Source organism: Oryctolagus cuniculus, chromosome 13 (assembly GCF_964237555.1).
Source record: "Oryctolagus cuniculus chromosome 13, mOryCun1.1, whole genome shotgun sequence".
In the NCBI taxonomy this organism is placed as follows: domain Eukaryota; kingdom Metazoa; phylum Chordata; class Mammalia; order Lagomorpha; family Leporidae; genus Oryctolagus; species Oryctolagus cuniculus.
In genome coordinates, this window is record NC_091444.1 from 55,001,704 (window position 1) to 55,020,309 (window position 18,606).

The 18,606-nt window shown below is 38.8% G+C and overlaps 1 protein-coding gene and 1 non-coding gene across 14 annotated transcripts in view; one reads left to right on the forward strand and one right to left on the reverse strand.

Annotated features, from left to right (window-relative positions):
* Positions 1 to 18,606, reverse strand: part of LYST (lysosomal trafficking regulator) — a 242,978-nt gene that overhangs the window by 58,508 nt on the left and 165,864 nt on the right. For all 13 annotated transcript variants that reach the window (XM_051820721.2, XM_008268236.4, XM_002717342.5 and 10 more), the window contains 5 exons: positions 14,790 to 14,935; positions 14,605 to 14,701; positions 13,598 to 13,659; positions 11,479 to 11,534; positions 4,594 to 4,746 (listed from right to left, as the gene is read on the reverse strand). In XM_051820721.2, the coding sequence (XP_051676681.2) occupies positions 4,594 to 4,746; positions 11,479 to 11,534; positions 13,598 to 13,659; positions 14,605 to 14,701; positions 14,790 to 14,935 (514 nt within the window). The remainder of the gene's footprint in view (positions 1 to 4,593; positions 4,747 to 11,478; positions 11,535 to 13,597; positions 13,660 to 14,604; positions 14,702 to 14,789; positions 14,936 to 18,606) is intronic.
* Positions 10,102 to 10,276, forward strand: LOC127483634 (small nucleolar RNA SNORA81). Its single transcript, XR_007910072.2, has one exon. It is a non-coding gene; the product is annotated as a small nucleolar RNA SNORA81 (small nucleolar RNA).

Consider the following 18,606-nt stretch of genomic DNA (forward strand, 5'->3'; position numbering starts at 1 on the left):
CCGGTTGCCCCTCTTCCAGGCCAGCTCTCTGCTGTGGCCAGGGAGTGCAGTAGAGGATGGCCCAAGTGCTTGTGCCCTGCACCCACATGGGAGACCAGGAAAAGCACCTGGCTCCTGGCTTCGGGTAAGTGCGATGCACTGGGCACAGCGCACTGGGTACGGCAGCCATTGGAGGGTGAACCAATGGTAAAAGGAAGACCTTTCTCTCTGTCTCTCTCTCTCACTGTCCACTCTGCCTGTCAAATAAGAAAGAAAGAGAAAGAAAGAAAGAAAGAAAGAAAGAAAGGAAGGAAGGAAGGGAAGGAAGGAAGGAAGGAAGGAAGGAAGGAAGGAAGGAAGGAAGGAAGGAAAGGAAGGAAGGAAGGAAGGAAGGAAGGAAGGAAGGAAGGGAAAGAAAGAAAGAAAGAAAGAAAGAAAGAAAGAAAGAAAGAAAGAAAGAAAGAAAGAAAGAAAGAAAGAAAGAAAGAAAGAAAGAAAGAAAGAAAGAAAGAAAGAAAGAAAGAAAGAAAGAAAGAAAGAAAGAAAGAAAGAAAGAAAGAAAGAAAGAAAGAAAGAAAGAAAGAAAGAAAGAAAGAAAGAAAGAAAGAAAGAAAAGAAAGAAAGAAGAAAGAAAGAAAGAAAGAAAGAAAGAAAGAAAGAAAGAAAGAAAGAAAGAAAGAAAGAAAGAAAGAAAGAAAGAAAGAAAGAAAGAAAGAAAGAAAGAAAGAAAGAAAGAAAGAAAGAAAGAAAGAAAGAAAGAAAGAAAGAAAGAAAGAAAGAAAGAAAGAAAGAAAGAAAGAAAGAAAGAAAGAAAGAAAGAAAGAAAGAAAGAAAGAAAGAAAGAAGAAAGAAAGAAAGAAAGAAAGAAAGAAAGAAAGAAAGAAAGAAAGAAAGAAAGAAAGAAAGAAAGAAAGAAAGAAAGAAAGAAAGAAAGAAAGAAACTCCCTATCTCCCTCCAGATGGAATTCCAGCTCCTGGCTTTGGTGTCTCGCCTTCTCTCTCTGTAATTCTGCCTTTAAAATACATACAATATATTTTTTAAATACAAAAGTCTCCAAAAAGGTTAGGATCTCTTTATCACTATACTTTGCAGCTGGAAAAATCCATTAATAGGAAACTTCTAAGAAAAAGTTTCACTTATATACAGATACAAAAAAAAAATCAGTAAGTGCACCATGGTATGAAACAAAGAGAATGATTTTCTGAATTAAACAGAATTCATCTGTTTTCCTTCTAACCTCTTCGTGCTACAGTTAGCAAATCTGTAATATGGAGGTGGTAATATTTATAAGAATTAAATAAAATATCCTTTCAATAGCATATTTGATGTCCACAATTGGCTGAAGACAATATAAACTTTTTTCAAGATTCACAAAAATTCTGTCATAGAAAAAGAGTATTATGGTTTTTCTACAGTTAAATGTCATTTGGTAATAAATGAAAGCAAAATTGATGATCCAAGCTTTTCTAAAAACAAATTTGAAACACCCGGCTGTCTTAAAAGTGTATATGCTCATGTATAGGAAAAAGAGCCATAGGTGTGGAATATGAAATGAGAGAGGTTTGGGTAGTGATATAAATGTGTAAGCAAATGACAAGAATAAGAAAACAAAGCTGTAGTTATGGAACAGGCAGAACCACAGTGTTCAGCAACCTAAATCTGTAACCTAAATCTGAATGTTGCCAACTGCTGATGCTAAGGTTGATGCAAGGAAATTTGTAACAGACTATATACCAAATTCTGAAGGAAAAGGAAACATTCATTCGTTCAACACATATTTACTGAACATCTACCAACCACTAGGGTTCAAGGTACTGAAATGTAGCACTTATAAAAATCTTGACATTCAGGGCTGGCGCTGTGGTGCAGCAGGTTAAGCCCCGGCATCCCATAGGTTGCTGGTCCAAGTCCTGGTTGCTCCACTTCTGATCCAGCTCCCTGCTAATTATCCTGGGAAGCAGCGGAAGATGGCCTAGGTACTTGGGACCCTGCACCCACATGGGAGACCTGGAAAAAGTTCCTGGTTCCTGGCTTAGGCCTTGCTCAGCTCTGGCCATTGCTGCTATCTGGGAAGTGAACCAGTGAATGGAAGACCTGTCACTCTCTGTCCCTACCACTCTCTGTAACTCTTCCTTTCAAATAAGTAAAAATAAATCTTTAAAAAAAAAACTCTCGACATTCTACTGGGGGGAGGCAGACAATACCAGATGCTATTAAGTTCCATGGAGGGAAACAGAACAAACTAAGAGAGATAGGGATGCTTGGGGGTTGAGGGGGAGATGCATCATTGCTTTGTATAGTCAGATATGGTTTTATGATAAGGAGACACTTGATCACAGGATCTGAAAGAAGTGAGGGATTGAGTAATTTGGATTCTGAGAGAAAAAGCATTCCAGGGGACAGTAAGTGCAGACAGTGAAGCATCACAGTCTCTGACACATTCAAGGAAAGGAAAGTCACCATGAATGGAATAAAGAGTGAGGGAGAGAATGACAAAGGGATAAGGTCAGAAAGGTAACAAGGGCTCAGAATATTCAGGGATTTATAATAAACTATTCTTAGGACTCTGGCTTTAACTGGGTGATATGGAAGTGACTAGAAGGTCCTGAGCAGAGGATTGATATAATCTAACATACCTTAGCTGCTGAGTTGAGAACATTCTTGAGGAAGGTACATATGGAAATATGGAGGTCATTTAGGAAAATATTAAATGATTTAGGCAAGAGATGATGGTAGCTTAGATGATGAGAGTAACAGTAGAAACAGATTCTGGATGTACTGTGAGGGCAAAGCCAACAAGGACTTACTGATAGAGATGTAGGGGATCAGAGAACAAGAACCACCTATTTTAATTTCAAGGCATTTGCTTGGCCATCAGGAAGCAGTTATTTATTTCGATGCAGAAAACTAGAAGGAGATTTTGGAAGATGAAAAGTTCAGGTTTTAGGATTTTTAAAAAAGATTTATTTAGAATCTTGATGTGAATGGAAGGGGGGAGGGAGAGGGAAAGGGGAGGGTTGCGGGTGGGAGGGAAGTTATGGGGGGGGGAAGCCATTGTAATCCATAAACTGTACTTTTGAAATTTATTCATTAAATAAAAGTTAAAAAAAAAGAATCACAAAAAAAAGATTTATTTATTTGAGAGGCAGACTTACAGTAAAACAGAGAGAGGGAGAGACAGAGAGAGAGGTTTTTCCTCCACTGGTTCACTCCCCAAAGGGCCACAACAGTCAGAGTTAGGCTGATCTGAAGCCAGGAGCCAGGAGCTTATTCTGGGTAATTAGCTCCGGGTAATAAGGGGCTACAGGGGCCCGAGCACACCACTGTTTTCCCAGGTCATTAGCAGAGTGCTGGATTGGAAGAGGAGCAGCTGGGACATGAACCAGCGACTACAAGGGATGCTGGTGCTGCAGGCGGAGGCTTAACACATTTATGTTACAGTGCCAGCCTCCAGCATGCTATGTTTGAGATGTTAATTAGTGACTTCCAAATGGAGATGTTAAGTAGAAAGTTAAGTATTTTGAGTACGGCATTCAGGAGTGAGGTTTGGGTAGTAAAATAAATGTGAAAGTTCTTAAAATGCAGTGGCAGGGCAGGCACTATGACATAACGGGTGAAGCTGCTGTCTGTAGTGCTGGCATCCCATATAGGCATTGGTCGTAGTCCCGGCTGCTCCACTTCCAATCCAGCTCTCTGCTATGGCCTGGGAAAGCAGTGGAAGATGGCCCAAGTCCTTGGGCCCCGTACCCACGTAGGAGACCTGGAAGAAGCTTCTGGCTCCTGGCTTCAGATTGGTGCAGCTCTAGCCATTGTGGCCACTTGGGGAGTGAACCAGTGGATGGAAGACCTCTCACTCTCTCTGCCCCTGCCTCTCTGTATCTCTGCCTTTCAAATAAATAATTGTCTTTAAAAAATTAAATAAATAGTAAACAAAAAAAAAAAAATGCAGTGGTAAGTTAAAGCTATGAGACTGGATGAGAACGGAAAAGGTCTGAGGAACAAGCCCTGAGGCGCACGAAGGGAGAATACACAAAGACTGAGAAGGCATGGCCTGTGAAGCAAAACAAGAACTAAGAGAAAGAGGTAAACCAGAAGCCCAGAGAGGAAGGCATTTTTTTAAGAGGACAGTCATCGATGTGTCAAATTTGATAGGTCAAATAAGATGAAGACTAGGAAACAGGACCATGAGGTTTAGCAGCATAGAAGAAACTGATAACCCTTAAGATGGGTAAGAAGAAGCCTGATTGGACCATTTCAAGAGAAAACTGGACGGAAAGAACACAGTTTTCCCAAGAAGTCTTCTAGAAAGGAGAGCAGACAAATAGTAGCTGACAGAATGTGGAGGTCAAGAGAGGGATGATGAAAGGTGTACTCTACCATAGGAGTGAGCAAGTTTAAACGACACCTTTCATTTTGAGGAATCAGAATTCAACACAATCTTGGAGGTCAAAAGCAATCTGCACAGAACAAAGGATTTACCTCCTTATTTGACTTTGGAAACAGTGAATTAAAGTTTAAATAACTTAAACCTTCACACAATTAACATAGATTATAGTTTTACTGGTCCCATTCTCACTTAAACAGTAAACATCTATTAATAAAGATGAATTTACCTTGGTGTTATCAAATGCTAACAGGAGTGTTCTGCCATTTGTTAAAAAGATTTCTACAGCATTATCTCTCAACTGCCACCAACGCTTGTGAACTTCTTTAATCTCTTCATATGTCCAGGAAAATGATGCTGGTTCCAACTCTCCCTGAAGGCTCTGAGACAAAGAAATAGACAAAGATATTTATTTTACATGAAATATAGATAATTATATATTTATGGCATATGATTTTTAGTTATATATATACATATATATATATAAAGTTTTATTTATTTACTTGAAAAGCAGAGTGACAGAAAGAGGGAGACAAGGAGGGAAAAAGGGAGAGAGGAAGGGAGGGAAGGAGGAAGAGATAGCTTCCATCTGCTGGTTTGCTTCCCAAATGCCCCCAATAGCTAGGGCTGGGCAGGCTGAAGCCAGAGCCAGGAACTCCATCCGAGTCTCCTGCATGGGTGGCAGGAACCCAAGCACTTTGCCCATCATCTGCTGCCTCCCGGGTGCATTGGCAGGAGAGCTGTATTGGCAGCTCAGTGTAGCTGGGACTCAAAACAGGCACTCTTATACCAGATGTGTGCATCCCCAGCAGCGGTTTGACCCACAGTACCACAATACCCACCACTAAATAATTATTTCAATTTTAGGTTTTTGGTGAATCAAACCTATGATTATAAAGTAAATTAAAATTATTCTTTGCAAAGATTAATGAAAAGAAAAGGAGTTGGATGAGAGAGAGGAGGAAGGAGGGAAGTATGGTTATCCTCTTAGAACTGTACCTATGAAATCTGTTCTCTTTATATTAAAAAATGAAAAAGAAATATATTAACAAAGAAGGAAATGTAAGGTTTTTAACAAATATCATGATGAAAGAAAAAATCTTTCATAGAAAAATAGCACATAAGAGTACCTGAAAACTCTCTCATTATAAAACATTTCAAAATGCAGGGTAAAATTTAAGATTTAAAAACAAAGTTAATAAGCTTTATGAATATCAATTTTAAGTTTACAGAAAATTGAGTCTATAGTGCAGAGTTCCTATTTCTACTCCCCTGACAAGCCCTTTCCTCTCCTCCCTTGTATATATACTCCCTATAATTAGTATCTTGCATTTGGTGCAGAACATTTACTACAATTGGTGAACAAATACTGATACATTATTCTTACCTAAAGCGCACAGTTTACATTAGGATTCACTCTTTATGTAGTACCTCCTATGGGTTTTGACAAATGTATAATGATATGTGTTTACTGTAACAGTATCCTACTGCTCTCAAAATCCTCTTTGCTTCACCTGTTCATGCCTCATGCCTCCTTCCCTTCATCCCTAACCGCTGGTGACCACTGATCTTTTTATTGTCTCCATAGTTTTGCCTTTTCCAGAATATCACATAGTTGGAATAACACAATATGTAAAGTCTTCAGGTTTACTTTGCCTTTTTTTTTTTAACTTTTATTTAATGAATATAAATTTCCAAAGTACAGAATATGGATTACAATGGCTTCCCCCCCATAACGTCCCTCCCACCCGCAACCCTCCCCTTTCCCACTCCCTCTCCCCTTCCATTCACATCATGATTCATTTTCAATTCTCTTTGTATACAGAAGATCAGGTTAGCATACATTAAGTAAAGATTTCAACAGTTTGCTCCCTCACAGAAACATAAAGTGAAATATACTGTTTGAGTACTAGTTATAGCATTAAATCTCAATGTACAGCACACTAAGGACAGAGATCCTACATGAGGAGTAAGTGCACAGTGACTCCTGTTGTTGACTTAACAAATTGACACTCTTGTTTATGGCCTCAGTAATCACCCTAGGCTCTTGTCATGAGCTGCCAAGGCTATGGAAGCCCCCTGAGTTCAGTGACTCTGATCATATTTAGACAAGGCCATGGTCAAAGTGGAAGTTCTCTCCTCCCTTCAGAGAAAGGTACCTCCTTCTTTGATGACCCGTTCTTTCCACTGGGATCTCACTCACGGAGATCTTTCATTTAGTCCCCCCCCCCCCAAGAGTGTCTTGGCTTTCCATGCCTGAAATACTCTCATGGGCTTTTCAGCCAGATCTGCATGCCTTAAGGGCTGATTCTGAGGCCAGAGTGCTGTTTAGGACATCTGCCATTCTATGGGTCTGCTGTGTATCTCACTTCCCATGTTGGATCGTTCTCTCCCTTTTTTATTCTATCAGCTAGTATTTGCAGACACTATTCTTCTTTATGTGATCCCTTTGGTTCTTAGCCCTATCATTATGATCAATTGTGAACAGAAATTGATCACTGGGACTAGTGAGATGGCATTGGTACATGCCACCTTGATGGGATTGAATTGGAATCCCCTGGTATGTTTCTAACTCTACCGTTTGAGGTAAGTCAGCTTGAGCATGTCCCGAATTGCACATCTCTTCCCTCTCTTATTCCCACTCTTATATTTAACAGCGATCACTTTTCAGTTAAGTTTCAGCACTTAAGAAGAATTGTGTATTGATTACAGTATTCAACCAAAAGTATTAAGTAGAACAAACAAACAAAAACACTAAGATTTGTTTGTTTGTTTATTTGAAAGGCAGCATTACAGAGAGGCAGAGGCAGAGTTAGAGAGAGAGAAAGGTTTGCTTTCTTTTAACTTAGAAAATATTCTTTTAACTGCATAGCTCAGCTTGCATGAAATAGGGAAATTAAATTTCCAGCAATAAAAAAGTAAAAGTAAGGAGGCTGGCCTTGTGGTTTAATGGGTTAATCTACTCCCTGCAACACTGGCATCCCATTTGGGTGCAGGTTTGAGACATGGTTGCTCCACTTCTGATCCAGCTCCTTGCTAATGTGCCTGGGAAAGCAGCGGAAGATGGTCCAAATCCTTGGGCCCCTAAGCCCACGTGGGAGGCCTGGAAGAAACTCCGGGCTCCTGGTCAAACTGGCCCAGCCCTGGTTGTGCAGCCATTTGGGGAGTGAACCAACAGATGGAAGACATTTTCTCTCTCTCTCTCTTTCTCTCTCTCTGTAACTCTGCCTTTCAAGTAAATAAAAAATAAAACTTTTTTTAAAAAAGGAAAAAGTAAAAGAAATTTGAAAAATAACAGAGAGGAGGAAGTGATACTTTGGTTCACTGTCTATGTGTCTGCATGTGAATGCATGTATGCACAAACTCGAGTTTTAGAAATGAAGTGACAGAAGTTAACAATCGTTTGAGGAGGAAGATGCATGCCTTCAGTTCCCTGGATCAAGGTATTGAGATTCTTTCAGAAAGCTAAAACCCACCAAGTGACAAGTTCCCAGTGAAAGATTAGATAAACAGATATGCCTATCACTGAAGGAGGAATAACCAGGTAGCTTGCCTTTGTTGGCCTGATATCTGAGTGGAAAATAGAAAAAGGCTTCTCTTAGAGAATTCGTAACAGTCCATGCCTTCAAATGGATTTAGGCTGAAAGATTAAATTATCTGTATAAGAAGCACAGTTCCCAAGTCATCCAGCAAAGGTGAATGCAGATTCTCTAGAGGAAAATTCCTGCAATAAATACAGCATCTTTGCAGATAAAACTCCACTGATTGTATGCTCACAGACCAAAATCTGAAAAATCTGAAAAAATGAGTCTAAATCATTTGTAAGTTGCAAGTGAACATATGAATTATGTTACTTAATGCTTTTGACAGAGAAATCATGAAAAAGTTTCCACCAAAATTTAAAAAGTTAGAATAAACTGTATCTTAGTGTTTTTTTCTCCAATAGTTCCATCTGAAAAATTGCATTAACTTACTTTTTTGGAAAAAAATATTTATTTATTTATTTGAAAGGCAGAGTCAATGGAGGCAGGGGGAGGAGAAAGAAACAGAGCTCTTCCATCCACCAGTCCACTCCCCAAATGGCCACAAAAGCCAGGACTGGGCCAGGCAGAAGTCAGGAGCCTCATCTGGGTCTCCCACATGGGTGACAGGGGACAAAACACTTGGGCTGTCTTCTGCTGCATTTCCAGGGCTATCGTCAGGGAGCTGGCTTGGAAGTGGAGGAGCCAGGATATGAACTGGCACCTATGTGCGATGCCAGTGCCACAGGTTCCTGCGACCTGGCTCCTGGCTTCTGTCCATCCCAGCCCCAATTTCTGTGGGCCTTTGAGAGTGAACCAACAGATGGGAGCTCTTTGTTGGTCTGTCTGTCTCTCTATGAAGCAGACAGGAAAAAAAATTGCCAGAACATGGAATTAAAAGTATGAGGGAGGGACTGGTGCTGGGGTGTAACAGGTTAAGCTGCCAACTGAGACACAGTATCCCATTTGGGCACCAGTTTGAGTCCTGGCTGTTCCCACTTCCAATTCAGCTCCGTGCTAATGTGCTTGGGAAAGCAGCAGCAGATGGCCCAAATGTTTGGGCCCCAGCCACCCACATGGGAGATCCAGAAGAAACTGGCTCCTGGCTTGGGTTTGGCCCAGCCTTGGCCGTTACAGTAATTTGGGGAGTCAACCAGCAAATGGAAGATGTCTCTCTCTCTATCTCTCCCCGCCCTTCTCTCTGTAACTCTGCCTTTCAAATATATAAAATAAATCTTAAAAAAAAATTATGAGGGTCTGGAGTTGTGGCAGAATGGGTTAAACTGAGGCTTGCAATGCTGGTATCCCATATGAGCACCTGTTTAAGTCCCTGTTGGTCCACTAACATTCCAGCTCCCTGATAATGTGCCTGAGAAAGCAGTTTAAGATGGCCCAAATACTTGGGCCCCTGAAACCCATGTGGGAGACCTGGACCATGTGGGAGTTCCTGGGTCTCAGCTCCCAGTTTCAGCTATTTGGGGAGTCATTGCAGCTATTTGGGGAGTAAACCAGAAGGTATAAGATCTCTTTCTCTCTCTAATTCTGCATTTCGAATAAATACATCCTTAAAAAGTGTTATGAAACTATTTTGTTGAAAAATTTGAAGTCCATGCAGCTTTTTTCTTTTTTTAATTTAATTTTATTTATTTATTTTGACAGGCAGAGTGGACAGTGAGAAAGAGAGAGAGACAGGGAGAAAGGTCTTCCTTTACCATTGGTTCACCCTCCAATGGCTGCTGCGGCCAGCAAACCGCGCTGATCTGAAGCCGGGAGCCAGGTGCTTCTCCTGGTCTCCCATGCCGGTGCAGGGCTCAAGGACTTGGGCCATCCTCCACTGCACTCCCGGGCCACAGCAGAGAGCTGGCCTGGAAGAGGGGCAACTGGGACAGGATCCGGCGCCCCCACTGGGACTAGAACCTGGGGTGCCGGCGTCGCAGGCGGAGCATTAGCCTATTGAGCTGCAGCGCCGGGCTCCATGCAGCTTTTTTCATAATGTGCATTTTCTATGTATTCTGGAAAAAATTTTTTGCAACAAACCAAAATAAACTATACTTTTAATTCCACTTTTCCATGAGCTTGCTGGAGGGCAGCCATATTTGCTGGTACTCATTATGTGCTTTGATTAAATAAATCATTATAAGACAAAAAGGGGAATGAGATATTTACAGGAACATATAAAGTATAGGACAGTAAATGTTATAAAAGGAGAGATAACATCATTAAAGTATAAAGGAAGAAAGTAGCCTTCAGAAACTAGGCCCAGGCCTTGTATTTTTTTAATAATGCTAATATAGCACACAAAGAAGAGTGATTGCACCAAACTGCAAAGACTGGGGTGGACCTCTTTCTTAATGTGCAATGTCCTTTGTCTTAAAATTTGGTGCCATATGTAGAAAAAAAAAGAGAAAGAGGAAAATGTCTTTTTGGTTACATAAAATGTTGTTTTATATACCAACTATTAAATTCTTTGCTGATAAGAAGATATTGAAAAAGAATAATAACTGGGGCCGGCTCTGTGGCATAGTGGGTAAAGCCCCTGGTTCAAGATCCAGCTGTTCCACTGTTGATCCAGCTCTCTGCTAATGGCCTGGGAAAGCAGTGGAAGATGGCCCACTTGGGCCCCTGCATCTATGTGTGAGACCCGCAAGAAGCTCCTGGCTCCTGGCTTCGGATCAGCGCAGCTCCAGCCGTTGTGACTATCTGAGGAGTGTACCAGAGAATAGAAGACCTCTCTCTGCCTCTCCTTCTCTCTCTGTGTAACTCTGACTTTCAAATAAATAAATAAATCTTATAAAAAGTAAAAGAATAATAACCATACTTTTACTAGCTGGGACAAATGCTGTGATAATTGGTAGATAAATCAGAAAAGAATGTATACTCAAGTATTTTGGCTGTAATAAATATTTTCATATCACTTGTCTTATCAAATTTATTGTTTTCACATTAATTTCTTTAAAATCAAATATATATTTGTCTTTAATAACATGTCATTTTATTAAAGGCTTTAGGAATTTTCTGAAACAATATGTCTTATTTCTTCTATTATAGAGATCTCAAAAATTTTTTTGAATGGCATACAAGGTAATTCAAATGGATAAAAAGTTTTAGTGTATGAAAAACACAAGTTAAGAGCATTTTTGTTATTTTTCAACTCATGTCAGTATTTCCAAAGAATAAAAATTATTTTTATTGTTATGTGGCTATCATAATGATTTGTTATTCAATTAAATAAAATCTCCCTCCCTCTTTGAAGGCAAAGATAATTGACAATGAACCGAGAGTAGTAGGAGGTTGTTACTCATTGCGACTGAAGACAGTGATGAGAAAGAATGGCGAGTAACTGAAATAAGATGTACTTTAGAACTTGACTCCTAATATTAACTGCAAATAGAACTCATGTTGTAAGTCAGAGGAGATGGTACAAACTAATTTTTAAAATTATTTTTAAAAAATGGAATTTAGAAAAATCTATACATAGAGTGATAACAGCTGAACTATCTAATAGTTCCACTAGCTCTCTCATTATACCGAATTAATACATTTTTGGAATTTATCTAGGATTGATATAAGTGCAAACTTAAGCCTCTACTCACCGAACTTTCAACTGTATCAGAAGCATTATCTTCCACAAAATACATTCCACATTTACCTGAAAAAATAATTGGATAGAGTTTAAAAAATTATGTGTGGAGCCGGTACTGTGATGTAACAGCTTGGGCTGCTGCCTGTGGCACCGGTGTCCCATGTGGTTATCAGTTCACGTCCTGGTTGCTCTACTACTGATCCAGCTCCCTGCTGATGCATCTAGGAAAGCAGCGGAAGATGGCCCAAGTGTTTGGGACCTTGCACCCTGTGGGAGACCTGAAAGAAGGTCCTGGCTCCTGGCCCATACCCAGGCACTGCAGCCATTTGAGGAGTAGACCAACAGATGGAATATGTCTCTCTGTCTTTGTCTCTCTCTCTCCCTCTTTCTCTCCCTGTAACTCTGCCTTTCAAACAAATAAAATAAATCTTAAAAAAAGAAAAAAGTTTTGTGCACTATTACCTTACATGGCTATAAGCTTGACCTCTGGAGTTTTGTGGCCTGAATTTGAATCACAACACCTAATAAACAGTTCCTTGAACTTAATAAATATCTAAACTGGTGTTGTGGAACAGTGGGTTAAGTTGCCACTTGCAATACTGGCTTCACATATCACAGCCTTGGTTAGAGTACCAGCTGCTCTGCTTCTGATCCAGCTCCTGGCTAATGCATCTGGGAAAACAGCAGAAGGTGGCCCAAGTACTTGGACCCCTGCCACCCATGTGGGAGACCTGGATCAGTTCCTGGGTCCTTGCTCTGCCCTGGTCTAGCTCTAGCCACTGGGGGCATTTGGGGAGTTAATTAGTGAATGGAAGATTCTCTCTCTGTCTCTCTTTCAAAAATAAATAAATCTTTTAAAAAACAATTATTTAAAAATAGTATATATGAGAGCTTAGGCAAGTTTCTTAAGCTCTCTGTATCTTAGTTTCCTTATTTAAAAAAAGAGGGAAAGAAAAGAAAGAAGACAGGAATGTATTCAGAATAACTGTGGAAATTAGAATATATGAAAAATAGTGCCTGATTCAGAACTAAACAAATGTTAGCTATTTTTATTATTATCTTTATATTATGATTTGCTTTATTTTTGTCTATCCCAACTGAAGTTAAGTGATAAACAAAATTTCCTAGTAAAGAGGGATCCTTAATTATTTTACTGATTGAGAAACTCAACTGAGAGAATTGGCCCTAAAAATAGATCCCCTTTTAAAAAAAATTAAAAAACAGCATCCTAAATTGTCTGCTGCTAACACATTTCCCATGTCACGTTTCAAAATGTTAAGAATTTCTCCAGGACTATGCCACCTACATGCTGGTCACATGTAGTTGAGTGCTGGGTGGACCAAGAAGGGCAGTATCTCCATCTTGTTGGACTTTGCCAACAAATTTGAATCTCCATGTGTTGTACCTTGGAGGCTGTAACTTTATCCTATGGCAGTGATTCTTAAGTTTGAGGGTGCATCTGAATCACAGGAGGACTCATCAAAATAGAGACTTCAAATACATTCTGGGCTGGAAACCAAATATGTGCATTTTGAAGAAATTTCCATGTGATACTGATACTGCTGGTTCAGAAACCACACTTTGAGAATACTGGCCTATGGCATGTAATTTGGCTTTTTAACGGATTAGAGACCACTTCGTATAAAATTCATTCCTTCATATATTGAGGAAAAAACTTCGCACCAAATACAACTATCTATACAGGAAACCACGGATTGACAATCTTAGCCTTTCTCTCAGAAGGTGTACAGGTTTCTTATGCATAGGTATATCTGTTAAAATAGTAAGCAAGTAAGTACAGCAATTAATTTCACTTTAAAACCTAACCTGGCAAATATAAAAATATACACTCATAAAGAAAACTTGGTAAAAATTAAAATGCTATTTATGTGTATTTCAGAAAACAGGGATATTAATTGTCCATGAGTCATATGCCTGACAGCAGTACCCTCTCTCTCTCTCCTCTTTGTAACTCTTTGAAATAAATCAATAAATCTTTAAAAAAAAATAAGATGACCTATCTCATACTAGAAGAAGTTTATGTGATTTAATAGCAAAGTGTCAAAACACTTAAAATTACCTAAAGTATGGCATTGTGAATGTGTAAAATTCTTCAAAGTCTGACTTACCTAATAACAATTCACCAGCTGTCTCTCTAGATGGCGCAACACTGATACATCTTCGATTTACTCTGTCAAAAATATTTAAAATTACTATGATTAAATATTTTTATCAATTTTAGAGATAGAAGCTTTATTTTATCCAGTGAATGATTTCAGAAAAGCAGACTACAGTTTCAATAGCATAAGATGCCAAAACTCACGTGACAATATTATGTCATTTTTAAACTTTCTAGTATGGAGGAAAGAAGATAAGAAACTTTTAGAAAAGGCCAATAATCCCTATAATCTGTATGTAAAATACAAAGACGCAGTTATTTAAAAGAGACTTTGGTGTAACTCTGACTTTCAAATAAATAAATAAATCTTTAAAAGAGACTTTAATATCTTATATTTTCCAGTATGTAAGTGAACACTATTTTATGCCACTGATACTTCACACACACACACAGTCTAGCATTCTAGGAAAAACAGGGGATTTAGAGTCAGTTCCTCTGCTCTTTAGATAAGGCACAAATCTTAACAACCACAATAGTAGTGATAACATTATCAATAATTAACATATTACTACTCAATACTGCTGTGATACTTTGGGTATTATTATTTTCTTCATTTAACAGGTGAGGAAACTGAGTCAGAAAGGCTAAGGAACTTGCTCAAGAGATGATACTAGTAAGAGGAGGAAACAATTTGAACTTCTATTCACTATACTATATTGCCTTGTGATGATACCACCAGCATCTCTGTTTGCTTTGTAGTGCTGCTTAAAAAATCAACTATAAAAACATATGTATGCTAGTAAGTGCCAGAGTATGATGACTGAAGTCCAATGAAGCCATACTATCAGAAATATCATTTCCTTTTGGATTTTGGTCATTCAATCTTGTTCTCTCTTAAGCCTTTCCTGTTTATGACTTTTCTTAAAACCACAGCACTGCCTAACATAAACAGTACATCATTACTACAATCAGCTATTGTATTCACAAAAGAGTAAAGGTCTGTAGATTCAAATTTACCTTATAGATTCACTTGCAGCTTTGTCTTTGACAGTAGATGAGAAAGAAGAATGCGTTTTGTCTTCAAATAGATAAGAGAGTGGTGGTTTGAGCACATCTATTGAAAAAAAAAGTGTCCATTATTATTATCTCGTGACCACAGCTATTTGCTCAATTTTTATAATGAGTAAAGAAGACACTATTACCTTCTGACTTTTGTCTATCCCTAAGGAGATACTTATTTGGAATAGTTAAGTAACACCTCTGTAAACGTCTCCGCTCTCGATTGGGTCCTTCTGTTGGATCCAACTGCCATGAGCCTGGATAGTAGATTGGGTCATACCAGACTGCTCTGCAAGCAAAAATGAAAAGGTATTTAAAGTGGCCATCCAAGGACTGATTTAAAAAAATCATTCTAGAGATTTAATAAATAAACTACATGGAATCTATTCAAATTTAAAAAACCAACTTTTCTGTATTTAGACCAGGGAATGCATATATACAGTTTAAGAGAGTAACATGGAAAAATAAGGTTCTTTCTGTTTCTGAATCTCAATCCCCAAGTTCCCCTCCTGGAGGCAAGCTTTGCTTCCAGTTTACCCCACCATATTAAAATTTAATATAGTATGTCACAACTGCCATGAATATTTTGGAAATACAATAATAACAAACTGGAATTAACACGGTTAGCTAAACATTTTTTTCCAAACTGTTTTTTATTCTAATATAATAGATTAGTTCTTTTATGTGATATAGATCCCTTTGTAAAAAGGTTTTAAAATGAGCTTGTATTTTAGATCAAATAGTAAAACTATATTAAATACATTTTTATAAAGAAATGAGAAAAAGCACCCTTAATATTACTAATATTATAACTGTGAATTTAAAACATGCAGTTATAATCATTACATATGCATTACATAAAAATATACATACTTCTATACTCTGCCTTCCTTCACTGAATATAGTATTATCTTTATTATCATCATTTTAAATGGCTGCCTATGCAATGAATGAATATATTAAACCACATTATTTTTATTCATTTTAATTGTTTCCAATTCACTAGCATAAATAGTGCAGAGATGGAAAACTTTATTTTGAATATTTTCTTTGGGATAGAATCACTAAACAGGATAACTAGTGATAGAAACCTAGTATTTGTAGTATTTCTGATATATATTGTCAAAATGTAAAATAACACCAAAATCCTGAGGACAGCTATTATTTAAATCTGATAATCTGCTGTGGATATTAGCACTTCCGTCTAATTTTTTAAACATAAAATCACAGCATCTAATGATTTTAAAAAATCAAATTAAGGGGGACCAGCACTGTACTGTAGTGGGTAAAGCTGCTGCCTGCAGTGCTGGCATCCCAAACAGGCACTGGTTCAAGTCCTGGCTGCTTCATTTTTGACCCAGCTCTCTGATATGGCCTGGGATAGCAGCAGAAGATGGCCCAAGTCTTTGGGCCCTTGTACCTATGTGGGAGACCTAGAATAAGCTCCTAGTTTCAGAGCAGCCCAGCTCCAGCCATTGTGCCATTTGGCAAGTGAACCAGAGAATGGAAGACCTTTCTTTCTCTCTCTCTGCCTTTCAAATAAATAAATCAATCTTTAAAAAAATAAAATTAGGGACAAGAGTTTGGCACAGCAGTTAAGATGTTGCTCTGTATGCCCACATCCCATATCAGAGCCCCTGAGTTTGAGTCCAGGTTTAGTTTCAGATCCAGTTTTCTGCTGACATGGACCCTGAGGAGCAGCAAAGTTAGCTCAAGTACTTGAGTTCCCCGGGAGGACTATATCCGCATTCTGCTGCTCCAGATCCAAGCCTGACACTGCACAATTGCTTGCATAACCTGCACATGACACTTAAGACCTGGGTAAGATCTCCACTATACCCTGCAGCTCTGACACTTTTACTGTTGGGTCTACAAGTTCCAGGAACACTTATACTTGCTCTGTGGGACCTTGGGAAGGCTTCCACTAATGCTGGCCCATGGCTACCAACACAAAATTGCTTGCATAACCTACACCTTTTCTTTGGGATCTGTACAAGGTACCCTTCCTGCCCTGTGGCTCTAGGACTATAAGTAGTATATTATCACCGAACCCATCCTGTGGAACTGGTGAAGACTCCACCTGCCTTCCGCTGCTCCAGATTCATGCCTGCCAGTACACTATCACCAGCATAACCTATATTCATCCCATGGACCTCGGCAAGGTCCCCTTCCCATCCTGCAGTGTTAAGATCATCCACTCCCACAGAGAGGGACTGGAGAAGGCCCCATCTACATCACACAGTTTCAGGGCCACAGCTATTGGTGCCACAAGCCCTAACATCACTCAGACTTGCCTGGTTGGACAAGGGGACAGCCCTCTCCTAGGCCCACAGTACCAGGAACATGTTTACTGCCATCACAAACCCTAGTGTGACTGACACCCAACTCTCTGGGGCCTGAAGACACATACCTTTGGAAGGCCACCTGTACCTGAAAGGAATAATACTACCTCCATGAACTGATGCAGACTAGACAACTGTGGCACTCAGAAACTGATGACATTGATTATAGCTTAAGGAATCACTCAAAGTTTATATTTCACCAAAGTCAAAGGAATGACTCAATTAAAACCTCACATTTCATCTGAACAAAAAAGTGTTTTCCAATAAAAGCTACTCAATAAAGAAGGAACCATTACACCAGAAGAGCAGATGTCAATGTAGGGTCACAGGAAATATGAAGAAAAAAGAAAGGATGACACTTCCAAAAGAACACAATGGTTCTCCAGAAAGATATCCTAATTTGAATGAAATGTATGAAATGCCTCAAAAAGAATTCAAAGTAATGATCCTGAGGAAAGTAAATGAGATGAAAGAGAATACAGAAAGACAGTACAAAGAAATGAGGAAAATGATGCAAGATATGAATGAGAAATTCAACAAAAGGAAAAAATCATTAAAAAGAATCAATCAGAAATTTTGGAAGTGAAAAATTCAACCAATGAAATAAAAAATACAATTGAGAGCTTTAACAATATAACAGATCAAGAAAGGAATTTCTGATATTCAGGAAAAGACTTTTGAAATAACCTAGAGGAAAGTAAACAGAAAATAATGGAAAAGAATGAAGAGAGCCTATGAGACATATGAGATACCATTAAGTGAACACTATAGGGACACTAGAAGGAGAACAGAAGGTAAAAGGCATTGAGATTGGAAGATCTCGCTTTCTCTCTCTGTAACTCTTTCAAATATAATTATAATTACTATATAATTATACAAGTCTTGAAAGCAATAAGGACATTTGGATACAGCAAATTCAAAGGACCACAAGCAGACTCAACCAAAAAAGACATTCTGCAAGGCATAATACAGTCAAATCATCAAAAGTTAAGGACAGGGGCCAGTGCTGTAGGTAAAAAGTTAAGGACAGGGGCAAGTGCTGTGGCGTAGCAGGTAAAGCCACTGCCTGCAACTCCAGCATCCCATATGGGCACAGGTTGGTGTCCCAATTTTTCCACTTCAGAGCCAGCATCCTGCTGATGGCCTGGGAAAAGCAGTGGAAGATGGTCCAAATGCCTGGACTCTTGCTACCCACATGAGAGACCCTGGAAGGAGCTCCTAGCTCCTGGCTTTGGTCTGGCCCAGCCCTGGCTGTTGCAGCCATTTGGGTAGTAAACTAATAAGATGGAAGATCTTTCTCTCTCCATCTGTCTCTCTCTCTCTCTAACTCTGACTTTCAAATAAATAAATTAATGTTTTTTCTTTTTTTCAAAAACTAAGGACAAGGAAAGAATGCTAAACAAAGTGAGAGAAAAATGTGAAATTACATACAAAGAAAAACCTGTGAGACTAACAGCAGACTTCTCAGCAGAAAACCTACAGGAAAGAAGAGAATGGGAAGATAGATTCAAAATCTTGAAAAGAAAAAAAAAACTTTCCAATCTAAAATACTTTATTAAGTGAAACTCTCCTTTAGAAGTGAAGGGGAAATATAGTGTATCCCAAACAAAAAACAGAG